Raw genomic sequence first — 12363 nt, 5'->3', positions numbered from 1 at the left:
ATTACCAGTAAGTACCATAGTAAATAGAAGTACAACTTTAATTCTAAGAGTTACCCCTGTATCTCTTGTAATGAGAGATACAGTGGTAACTCTGACTCCCTAATTCAATCCCCAATTACTAGTAACTATCACTTTTAGGGCCACAATAAGTACCACTATCATAACTAGTAATTACCACTGTAAGTCTGTGATATGTCTGTGAAAGGCGCTATATAAATAAAGATCTTCTTCTTCTTCTTCTTCTTAAGTACCATGGACGTACTGGCCCGTAATGGAAAGTGTTACCAAACTTTATATCTTTAGTCACAAACAGATCCTCTTGATAAAAAGAGCCAGGGAGAAAAGAGTCACTGAGAAAGTAATTTATTTACTTTACAGTGCCGAACTCAAACCCGTCCTCTGGCCTGGTTACCACAGATGAACAGCGTGAACAGGGTTGGACTGGCGTGTGGCGGCTACAGATGCCCAAACCAACTTCCCAAAGAAAGCAAAACCATGGAACTAAAAATCAGTCATTTTTAAAAGCAGTGCACTTGTCTCGGACACAATCGAGAGATTTCAAATGGATTCTTCTGACTCATGTTTACAGACACATGCATTTGATGCCGACATTAGACAGAAAAATCAAAGCAAAGGTATGAGAACCCTGATCAGAGTCAGAAATACTTCCTTCATTGGAAAGTGGAGGAGTCTTCACGTGGAAACATTCGCTAGTCCGTCTCCGAGGCCTTTTTGCCTCTTTTATTAGTCTGCAAAACAGAGAAAACACATCAGAAGATTGGACTTACATTTACTTTAAAAGTCGGGGTGTGAAAGCAGGTTTATCTGTACAACTCTAGTTTATCAAGGTCAAACTTTAATGACACATTTTTTCAAGAGTGGGTTATATGAGGAGGACTCAGCAGAGATTATAAATTCTTAAAGCTGTACTAAGTAACTCTTGCCCCTAGAGGCCATAAGTGCAACTGCAGGTGTTGTAGCAAGTTGCGATTTTTTAACTTATTAATTGTCTTGGAGAGTAAATACTACGCTGACAGAAAAGGCGAAGGGACAGAGGGATATTGTACATCCAATTACACAATGGAAATAACTTTTTTCACTCAAACTTGGCTGTAAATACTGTATAAAGTGACGCTAGTCCGCAGTTAGCTTTGCCCATTAGCATGTTAGCTTCTTCTTCGTGATTCTATTAGTGTGTATTGGTGGCTCCGGTCCGGTGACAGTCAAGTTGCAAGCATGGTTTTCTGGCCAGAGACACCAGGGGGAGATGAAAGACCCTCCAATCATCCCATAAACACTTGTATTACCCCCAGAGGGACTACGGAAAGGATTTATTAAGCTAAACACGTTGCTTAGTACTGCTTTAAATCCTTTTTTAAAAATTTGTATTTATGCAATTTTCTTAAAAAAAAAAAAAAAAGGAACAAGACAAAATAAAATATACACACCGCCACAGTGCCAAACCAATAATCAGAACAACACAAGTACAGGCACGGTTTATACAGGCAGATGCAAGTCCAATGTAATGCTCTTCAGTAGGGCTTAAAAACCTCAAACAATCGAATACTAATCGATTATTGAGAGAGTCGACAACCATTTTAGAAAGCGAATTAATCGTTTTCTTGTAAACACAGACTCAGACAGAGCAAAACTGACTTTTATCCTCAGTATTGTGGAGTATTGTGACCAAATATTTTAATATCCCCTAACATCCAATCACAAGTTATACAATCATTCTTTACATATCGTATTGTGAAAAACAGCTTGTAGTTTGGGAAACCACTGGCTGCTGCAAATACCACTCTCAATTTCCACTTATTTTGAAAAAAATTGAGGCAAAAGTTTAGTTTTACGTTATTGGAGTTGTCAGTTTTGTCAGCAGTTCATTTTCAGTTTTCTCTCAATAACGATCCTGGATCTGTTTAAAATGTGCACTATGATCTGATCTCAATCTGAAAAACTAAACTTTGGAATCAAAATTCCCAAATAGATACAGTTGTGCTCAAAAGTTTACTTCACAGGCAGAATGCTTGATTTTTTTTTACTACTTTTCAAACAACATGAACAATTTTATTTTCCACTCATAGTCAGTGGTTGTGTGAAGCCATTTGTTGTGAAAAAACGGAGTTTGCTCTTCTTAAAGGGGCTAGATGGAAGTTAGACATTTTATACTCACTACTGCCACCTCAGGTCTGATGCGTAACTGCACGTTCTATATTAAGCTCGTGCATGACGGCACTTCGGACCCGAATTAACACCTTTTTGAGTGACAGTGCAGGATTTTAGAGGCAGTTGTGGTGAACAGGTCTGAGCTCATTCTACACAATAGGACATGGCTGGAACATGTAGGGGGAGGAAAATACATAATTGTTAACATAATTCACATTTTTAAACTCTGTATAGTCCCCTTAAATCATAATGAAAAAAGAAAGTTCCAAAAATAAAACCTGATCAAAAGTTTATGATCAAAACGAATGAGCCGCTTTACCATTAGATACAGAACCTTCTCCAAAACTACCACAAAAAGCTCTTAGCCGTCACTGATGCTAAAGGGGGCGAGTCACAGAACAGGGGGGGTAAACTTTGAATCAGGGTCATTTTGGTTCTTTCTTTTTTCATTATGATTTAAAAAGAGCAAGCTCAGTAGTTTCACCACAAATGGCTTCACACAAACACTAACTATGAGTGAAATAAAACTTTGTGTATTTTTCATATTCTTTGAAAAACGGTCCAAAAATCGTCAAACATTTGGCCTGGATATGTAAACGTTTGAGCACAACTGTATATTTTAACCTTTAAATCATATTATTTCCCAAACCACAATGGCACCCATCTATATTTGCTTCCTTCCTTGATTCGGCCTCGTCTACCTTGCCGTTCTCTGACACTCACCTGGTGTTTGGGCTGATCCGTCTGGAGGCCCTTGACTTTTGACCTTTCTTGCTCCAGAGCGGCGTGAAGTAGCGTTACCTACGAGAACATAATGGTGAACAGTGACGTCATCAGAAGCTTGTGCAGAGGAGGAAAAGGACCTGGACAGACCTGTGACGAGAGCTCCTCTTTTATATGCATCAACTCTTGGACCTGTAGGAGCAGCTCCGCTTTATCCCTCACTGAAAAACACACACATTATTATACATATTATTAAGCATTACTATAAAGAAGACGACACGGGGAGGAGAGCGACTCACTTTCCCCCTGCTGAAGCATTTTGAGCAGCTGAGAATTCCTAGTCTTAACTTCTTTGTACTTCGCCTGTGGAGTGGAAATAAAAAGGTCAGGTCACATTCCTTTGGCTGTGCTGATGTCAGTGTCGGATCACCGTCTTCAGCTGTTACTTCGACCATTATTAGGTCCAATATGTTTTACTTTGAGAAGAAACCTCAAGTAAGTGCTCAAAAGTACTGACCTCCCACTGTGTGATTGTTTTCTTAAGCGCTTCTATTTCCTGCTCTTTCTTCTCCAGGTCATATTTCAGCTGCTCCGCTCTGGGGTCCTGTGGTCAAAGAAAGAAACAAACCACCATATTAAACACAACCTGATCAAAAACAATAGCATAATGTGTTATTACTTACTTTGATAAGATAAAGTATAAATCTCCCAAGTAAAAATGATAATGTTGTAGTGCAGGGTGTAACTTTTTAGCCAAAAAAAACACACTTGATATTTGTGACCTTGTTTTGACCCAACGGCTGTATTATGGTTTGCATGGCATCAATTGTTTTGTAGGTTTTCTGGTGAGATGGTCCATCAGCAGTGAAAACCTACCAGAAACTCAACAAACAATTGATCCTGGAGCCTCATAGAGGACACTGTGCTGAGGTAAAGGGGCCATGTTAACCACAGGTTACTAAAAGGTCAAATACGCACTAATAAAAAGAGGTCTTATTCACATTAAAAGTTCCATAATGCACCTTTAAAGGAGGCATATACTGAATTGACTGAGCTTTTCCTCTATCTACTGCTGAAGCACTAGCACCATCCTCGATAGAACACAAAACTATCCTCCACATTATAAAGACTATAAAAAACTAAAAACTTGCCAAGAGGGCAGACCAGGGTTAATAGAAGTACAGCTTTCAAATAGACCGTAATTACCTTAACACATTTTAAAAAAGCAGCAAAATAGCTGCAGTTATGCGTATATATATATTGGTGTCTTTTCCCCCTTTTAGGCAATGCCTATTGTGGGCCAGATTGAAGGGTTCGGTGGGCCGCATTTGGCCCCCGAGCCTTAGTTTGCGCACCCCTGTTTTAAACGTCAACAGATTCAACCTGAGAAGTTCTGCACTCAAAGTGTGCTCATCACAGTGCCCACCACTAATAACATGTACAATAGGCCTGGATGAGCGAGAGCGTGTCTGAGCGTGTTTGGGGGACAACGGATAGAAATTAGCCCATGGCTACAATCCGGCGTGGCGTGTTCATATGCATGAGTCCCATGTGTGTTCATTAACATGCACAGTCACAACTCAATTATGCCTACAGAGGGCGCTCCAGTCCAATACTATATTAAAAACGGATAAACCTCAAACTGCCACCTTAACGTGGTGTTGGGGTTTGAGCGCCCAAATGATCCTAGGAGCTCTGTTGTCGGGGGCTCCGTGCCCCTGGTGGGGTCTCCCAGGGCAAACAGGTCCTATAGGTGACGGGTCAGACAGAGAGCGGTTCAGAAACCTCTTATGAGAGACCACCAGGCCCGACCCACCACCTGCAGGAGGAGCCATAGGGGCTGTGGGCAATGTAATTTGGGCAGCTCCAACAGCTGCCCCCATGACCTGGCCATGGGTCATGGGGAAGAAAAGTGGAAGAAAATGAATCAATGGATAAAATGGCCAATATTTTCAGCAACGAAATCTTAATGGTTAGAGCCAGGTTTAAATTTGCGAGTTTAAAATTCTGAAATAAATAAATCAGGTTAGGAATTGTATATTTTAAAATCGAAGCCTTTGCAGCTGTGGCTACAATAGTAGCTTACCACCACAAAGTATGGAGTGAATGAATAATGCAATGTAAAGTGTCTTTGAGTGTCCGCTAAATAAAACCAATGCATTATTATTTATATTAAATTATTATAAAATCTCTCTTAAAAAAACTTCCTACCAGACTGTAGAGTTTGGAGTCTGTAGGAGCTACTACAGTGGAGATGTTGTTATTGGAGTGTACAGAAAACGTTATTATAGAGAAAACGGGTCCTAAAGTTTTGCAATGTCTGCGTCTATAGCTACATTTTCCCCTCTTGGGCAGAAACTGGACTTTTATGTACAGAGAGTCATTGAGGAGGTAAACTCAAGTAAACCGTCATATGCACTTGAACTGATAAATACATTCTTCTAAAAGGACACTCGCACTTACTGGTTCGTACTCTGTAGACGTGTTCACCTCCTGGCCCTGATGTGAAACAAACTGCTCGCGTCTTCTCTCTTGCTGAATAATCCGACTGACATCGTCTTCCAGTTTATAGAAAAAACGCTCTTCTTGTCGAGGCGCAGCAGCAACACTATTCGCCGTTTTGGTTTCCTGAATGACAAATTGTAAATTACAGTACAGTGCAGGCTACAGGGAGAGAAGTAAAACCTTACCTCTTGTTTTTTCTTTAAATGTTCTGAAATAGAAGAATAGAAGTACAGTCAGACAGAACACTGTAAACAGAGGACGGGTGCAGACGTGGAGTCGCTGACCTGTAGTGCCCTCCGCCTGGAAGTCCTGCAGAGAAACCGTCTTTTTGTCCTTTGTCTGCTGGTTCTTCTTTTTCTCCTTCTTCCCTCCACCCTCTTTTCCTCCTCCGGCTTTGGGTGACGGTACGTTTGTGTTATTCTGCGAGGGGCAAAGCCAAATCTAAGAACGCTTTCTTTAATAGCGGACATATCCAGCACAGTAACACACATCTCCAAAACACCGGGTAGTCACCTCTTTCTGTTGTTCAAACTCTAATTTACTGATCATTAAGGCCTTTTCCAAGTCCGCCTGGTATAACTCTGAAGTCATCTGTGGAGAAAGGACAATGAGACGGTGGTTTGTTTAAGCATAGGCATAAAATGAAGACAGTCCAGCACACTGTCCATCTTGAAAATAAGCATGAAGTTTATATAAAGGTGCTACAGTACTTCTTCTTAAGCGATAATACTTCAGGGTCAGAGTCATTTTAGACTTTATTCATTTTAATTAAAGTTGCTTTTACTCATGCTTTAGGTCAGGAGTTCCCAAACATGTTAGCTCCCAACCCCATGTCATTACTTTTCGTAGTGGATAATGAAAGAATGAATTAGGATCAGGACTTAAAGGAATATTTCAGGATTTTTGACATAGGGCCCCATTTCCTAGTTATCCAGAGTGTTGCTGGTACCTGGAGATATTTTTTTTGTAATTCATGCAGTTCTTATGTTCTTATGTTTGAAGAGTTTCGTGGTGCTAGGCTAGTGCAAGGCTAGCGCATTTCTACGATATCAGCTAGCCTGCATTAAAAACAGTCTGACCCGCTCCACAGTGCACCTGAGGCTAATCACTTATAACACCAGACTAACCATATAAATGTCTGTGTCGATAGTCATTTTAACCATTTTGCATTTAAAATACCTTATATTTGAGCAGCATCAGGTTCGTGGTTGTATAAGCTACGCGGCGGCGGAGTGATCTGCTAGAAAATAGTCCCTCAAAATGCGATCATTCATGTGATGCAAGGTCAGTTATATTCCATCGACGCATTTATATGGTTAGTCTGGTGTTATAAGTGATTTGCCTCAGGTGCTCTGTGGAGCGGGTCAGACTGTTTTTAATGCAGGCTAGCTGATGCATTAGCCTAGCGCCACGAAACTCTTCAAACATAAGAACTGCATGAATTACAAAAAAAATATCTCCAGAAATCAGCAACACTCTGGATAACTAGGAAATGAGGCACTATGTCCAAAATCGTGAAATATCTCTTTAACTTATTAAAATGTCATATTTGCCTTTAGTCAACATCTGAGATGAGGCTTCTCCGCTCTCAGTAAAACAACACAGCAAACACACGTTTACTCTTTAAAGCGGGTGAAAAGTTACACTGTGGCTTTCACTGAATGGTAAAATGGTAAATGGTCTCAACTTATGCATCACTTTTCTACCTTCAACAGGCCCAAAGCACTTTTACAGCAAGGAACCAGTCACTCTCTCATTCATACACCAGTGTACGCACTCACTGGAGGCAAGGAGGGTGAAGCGTCTTGCCCAAGGACACAACGTCTCTGCCGCGCCCTGTGTGCATGTGCGTGTCTATGGGGAAGGGTGTGGGGTGAGTATTCTCTCACTTATTCTCTGCTTCTATTAGCAAGACTGGGTGATTGGGCGAGAATTGTTTTTAATATGTAAAGCACTTTGCACCACAACCTTGTATGAAAAGCACTCTATGAATAAAGTTTGCTTCCGGAGCTGAGAACAACCCGCTCAACCAACTGCAACAACTGATATGGTTTTCAAAAATATAAAGTTAGATTCTGTTCAGTCCTGATTTGATACTTCATGTGAAAAGTGTGAGAGCCACTAATGCAGTACTATTTAGCATATTATACATTTCAGAGTTGAAATACAAAGACTAATAATGAGTAGTTGTCAATTTTAATGTCAATTTTAGGTACCGTCTGATGGCTACCAGATTGTTTATTGGGTTTATTTGGTCGGGACAGTGTATGTTAATGAACACACCACACTGCATGGTAGCCTTATTATTTCCATCCGTCGCCCCCCATGCAAACTCTCAAACACACTCTACCCGGAGGAAACCTACACAGACACGGGGAGAACATGCAAACTCCACACAGAAAGGCCCCCTCCCAGGTGGGAATCGAACCCGGACCTTCTACCTTACTGTGTTAGATTATGAGTGTTATCTTGTTTATGTGTTGTATAGACTATGAAAAAACTGTTGCACTTTATAATTTTGCACTTTATAACTTGTAATTTGCCAATATTGTACTTTGTAACTTGCACTTTGTATTTGTATATTGCACTTGCAGTTGTAAATTGCCTTTTGTTATGTCATTTTAATTATGCAGGACTACAGATGGAAACTAGCGTAGTGCTAAATCTGATGCAGCCATCTTTTAACCTCTTACCACCCGCCTAAACCAAATGCATTCTGCCCTCTTTGGCTATTATATAGGCCTGTGTAACACCTCATTTGAAAGCTAAGACCCACAAAACTGATCTTTATCCTCGCGTTGTTGCTGTGCTGTGTCACCTTATTTTGTGTGTTTTTTGGGTTTTTTTGGTCACATTTGTTGAGTTTTTGTAATTTTTTTGTTGAGTTTTTGTAATTTTTTTGTTGAGTTTTTGTCACATTTGTATTGATTTTTTTGTCACATTTTTGTTGAATTTTTGTCATTTTTTGGTGGAGTTTTTGTCACATTTTTGTTGAATTTTTGTCATTTTTTGCTGAGTTTTTGTCACATTTTTGTTGAATTTTTGTCATTTTTTGTTGAGTTTTTGTCACTTTTTTTGTTGCGTTTACATTCTTGTTTTCATCTCATTTTTTGTGGCTGTTTTGGTGCTTTTTTCCCCAAGAAGCTTTTTAATTAGGGTAAAGCCAAACTGGAGAAAATGGAATCCATTCAGGTGGGAGTTAAGAGGTTAATGTAACTGCACACTGTCCTTTCAATAAACTAAACTAAAGTAAACTACCAGGCTTTTAGATAGAGTTTGAGCTCCACTGGAACTGAAAAGCAGAACATGCGTGCTTGTTCTTGAATAATCTCTGCCAATAACCTGTTCATCTTTCTGTTTCCACTGCTGCCAGCCTTCTGAGGGCGGAGTGCTGTTGTTTCCCGTCACCGGGTGGAGCAGCTCATTGGCGATCCCCGTCAGAGACAGGTTTGGCGACGGCGCGCAGCACTTCTGAGGGATTTTCCGAAAGGCCAGGTTCCTCAGCTGTAAAAGAAAACACAACAGCAGTTAAGAACGCAGGCATATTCTTGCAGTGATGTTAAAGGCCCTTAACCTGATTTTTATTTCTTATTACAAGAAGAAATCAGGTATAGTGCCTTTAAAGGACACCTGTTTTTCAGCAACACCAGCCGCCATGAGGGGAACTAATGGCTGACTTCACTTTAATCATCAAAATCTTTGAAATTATTGGAGCAAATTGCATCCAACAAACATGTCCATATTCTAGCACTTTGACAACTTTTACCGTTGTCACATCTGTCTAAACCTGCTCTTTTTTTCTCTAAAATGTCCCCTAGCAGTTTAAAATGGGGTAAAACTCACGGTACATGATTGGCGTTTGAGGATTTCTCTTCGGCTCTGGTTAAGGTTAGAATCGTTATGTAGAAAGTAAAGTCACACTGTCAACGTTTTAAATTCCCGGACGGCCGACTGTGAGGATCGAGAACATGCCGACTCCACACAGAAGAAAGACCCACATGGACCAGGTAATCTAACCAGCTGGGACCTTCTTGCTGTGAGGCCAAATGCGCAAACCACACATTCATGTTCGAAGCAATAATCTTTTGTACTCGAGAGAATGTGTTTACGTGCGCTCGAGTAACCTGGTTATGACAGTATTCTGGATATGATGTTTACATGCGTGGACAGTGACACTCTTATCCCCGTTTACATGAGCAAATACAGTATCCTGGATATTTAGGCTCCAGAGAGGGGCGGAGCTAATCACTAATATGGTAAGGAGATTTATTTAGCAATACTTTAGCATGGCTTTTTTTTTGGACATTTCTCTGGCACAGGGAAAAAAATAACTATCCAAGGAAGCACTTAAAACAGTAGAGTTCTTTCTGAGCTTCAGCAACAGACGAAGAGAGGATTGAACGAGTAACAGATGAAATGGCTGTAGGAAAGTTTTGCTCCTGCCGGATCCGTTTCAAAAGTTCACACATGCTCAGTACGTCAGCAATGGTGAAAAACCAGGACACTCTGTTTACATGATACAGTACAGTAGTTTACAAGGGCTTGAGCTTCCTGGTTATTATCTGGAGTTTTTAATATTACGGTTCTTTGATAATATAAACTCAGTTTCCCCGATTATAAAAACCCAAAAATAGCAGTTTCCCTGTTTTAAGAAACACAGATTTTCTGGCTTGGATTTTCCGTCAGTAACCGGAATATAACTTCATGTATACGGTATTTTTCGGTTTTAAGAAACTTCCCTTCATAGTAAACAAACATGGCGGCAGCGAGTCCGAAGAGCTCCTGTTTCTGGAGTGAAGAGGAGACTGTGTTTTTTATTTTAACCATGAAAGAACTAAAAATAGTGAATATTTAAGATAGAAAGAAGCGCCGTAATATGGATTTATGCGAAACTGTCGGCGACCGTTCCAAGGCGGCTGGTTTTCCTACAGACACAGAGAGGAGTCGACTACGACACAGTGACGGATAAAGTTTTTCCTCCACTAACTATCGGTGAACTCCATCAGCTCCACGCTCTCACACCAGCCCTGGCTTCAAACCTCCCAGCGCTGCCTGAGCCATGTCGGTGATAACGACAGACCCAGGACGGGTAAAGGTAGGGAATTATCCACAATCTGCCGTCGCTGTCTTAGCTCTGAATATAGTGGATGAGCAAAACATCGAGCCCAAAGTGGACATTCAAAAGAACAAGCCCTGCAATAAGCCACATATTTATGCTTTTAATATTGTCACCGTATTGTGCTCAAAAATGTAAAGTATGCGCCTGCACGGACAGAGCTTAAATACGAAAACACGGGTTATTTGATCATGTAAACAAGGGATTTAAGTTTCCCCATTTCTCAGTGTCATATAAACACCATACCCCGAAAACTGCCACCGCAATTTAACTAACAACCGGGAATTTAGCGCCCTTGCAAACGCACTCAGTGAGAATATCCTGGTTTCTGATAACTAAGATATTGGCTTATCCAGGAAACTGAAACTCTGTGTTTACATGAACCAGAGCAAAGCAGGAAACTTAAAATCCCCATTAATAACCTGGATACTGAGTGCATGTAAACACACTTGTATAATAAACAATACTTGTGATATCTTAAGGACCTTTTGCTCCCTTTCATAAACGAATTAAAAGCATCATGTGTAGTCCCTCCACACCTCATTGGCTTCACACTGTTGCTGCTCTTTCCTCTTCTTCTTCTTGTCTTTCTTCTTGTCGGCGCCCTGAGCTTTGCCCCCAGCCGCGCCCTTGCCATGCCGGTTCTTGCCGCTCGGGTCCCGGCCCGGTTTCGCCGTGGTCTTGCTGCCCGTGTCGGAGCCTTCGGAGTCCGAGTCCGAGTCGATCTGCAGCAGGGCGAAACGGGAGGCCGTGGTGGGGACGGTGATCATCGCGGAAGATGCCATTGGGGAGGAAACCTGGTGCAGAAACCCTGTAAAGCAAAGCGGTTTTATTTACATTGAAGAACACGTTTTAGGCGTTTTTAGGGTTAACTGAAGGAAACAAATACCAAGCAGTGAGTTAAGTAGGACAACACCGAAACACGGGTAAAGATGGTTACTGTTGAGGAGCTCTTCTCTGGCCAATAGTGACTAGGGCTAGCTACTAGTTAGCACCAAGTTATCCAAACGTTAGCGAACTACAAAACGCAGCGACATTTGCGGGAAACGCTATGGATTAAAACGTAGATACTGACCTCGCGTGTTAGTGGTTTTATTGTCTTGTTTTGCAAAAGCAGATCTCCTGCAATAGAAAGTTTAAAGTTGTGTCAGCTGAAGCTACTGTGGGAACCAGCGGCGAGTGTTTGAGTACGGGAGCCCGGAGGAGCCTAAAACGAAACGAAACGCCGGTCGGTCGCGGTTGTGAAAAAGAGTTACGCAAATTTACATACAGATAATGATAATGATAATGATAATGATAATGATAATGATAATGATAATGATAATGATAATGATAATGATAATGATAATGATAATAAAATTAGATAAAATAAAATAAATAATAGTAATAAAATATAAATAATAAAATAAAATAAAATTAATAATAGTAATAAAACATGAATAATAATAATAAAAATAGATAATAATAATCATAATAATAGTAATACAAAAAATAAATTATAATAGTAATGATAATAAAAAATAGCAATAATAATAATAATTATTGTAATTATAATAATAATGGTAATAATAATAATATAGTAAAATTAGAGTAAAATAAAATAAATAATAGTAATAAAAAAATAAAATTATAGTAGTAATGATAATAAAAAATAGCAATAATAATAATAATAATAATAATAGTAATAATAATAACAATAGTAACAATAATAATAATAATAATAATAATAATAATAATAATAATAGTAATAGTAATAGTAATAGTAATAATAATGATAACAATAATGAGTATCTCGCTTTAAAACAAAAAAATCAGGTTAGAAATCGATGAGTACTCATGGACTCTGACCT

The 12363-nt window shown here is 39.8% G+C and overlaps 2 protein-coding genes across 3 annotated transcripts in view; both read right to left on the bottom strand.

Moving 5' to 3' along the window:
* Positions 1 to 12363, bottom strand: part of qng1 (Q-nucleotide N-glycosylase 1) — a 177521-nt gene that overhangs the window by 112285 nt on the left and 52873 nt on the right. The gene's annotated exons all lie outside the window — the stretch shown is intronic.
* gkap1 (G kinase anchoring protein 1) lies at positions 404 to 11713 on the bottom strand. The gene is made up of 12 exons (XM_079552795.1): positions 11589 to 11713; positions 11053 to 11310; positions 8740 to 8901; positions 5911 to 5988; positions 5682 to 5817; positions 5583 to 5605; positions 5356 to 5520; positions 3410 to 3496; positions 3192 to 3255; positions 3043 to 3113; positions 2893 to 2970; positions 404 to 749 (listed from the first exon to the last, which is right to left on the bottom strand). Exons 2-12 carry the CDS (start codon positions 11296 to 11298, stop codon positions 711 to 713), a joined length of 1149 nt encoding a protein of 382 aa, XP_079408921.1. The 5' UTR covers positions 11299 to 11310; positions 11589 to 11713; the 3' UTR covers positions 404 to 710.

Source organism: Gobius niger (assembly GCF_951799975.1).
Source record: "Gobius niger genome assembly, chromosome: 1".
Taxonomy (NCBI): Eukaryota; Metazoa; Chordata; class Actinopteri; order Gobiiformes; family Gobiidae; genus Gobius; species Gobius niger.
Note: the sequence above shows the minus strand (reverse complement) of the source record. Positions and strands in the feature narration are given on the sequence as shown.

Coding starts and splice junctions, on each gene's coding strand:
- gkap1 (XM_079552795.1), bottom strand. CDS start 11,298: ATGGCATCTTCCGCGATGATCACCGTCCCCACCACGGCCTCCCGTTTC. Junction 5,521..5,582: donor ATTTAAAGAAAAAACAAGAG/GTAAGGTTTTAC, acceptor TTTGTCATTCAG/GAAACCAAAACGGCGAATAG. Junction 750..2,892: donor CGGATCAGCCCAAACACCAG/GTGAGTGTCAGA, acceptor TCTGTTTTGCAG/ACTAATAAAAGAGGCAAAAA.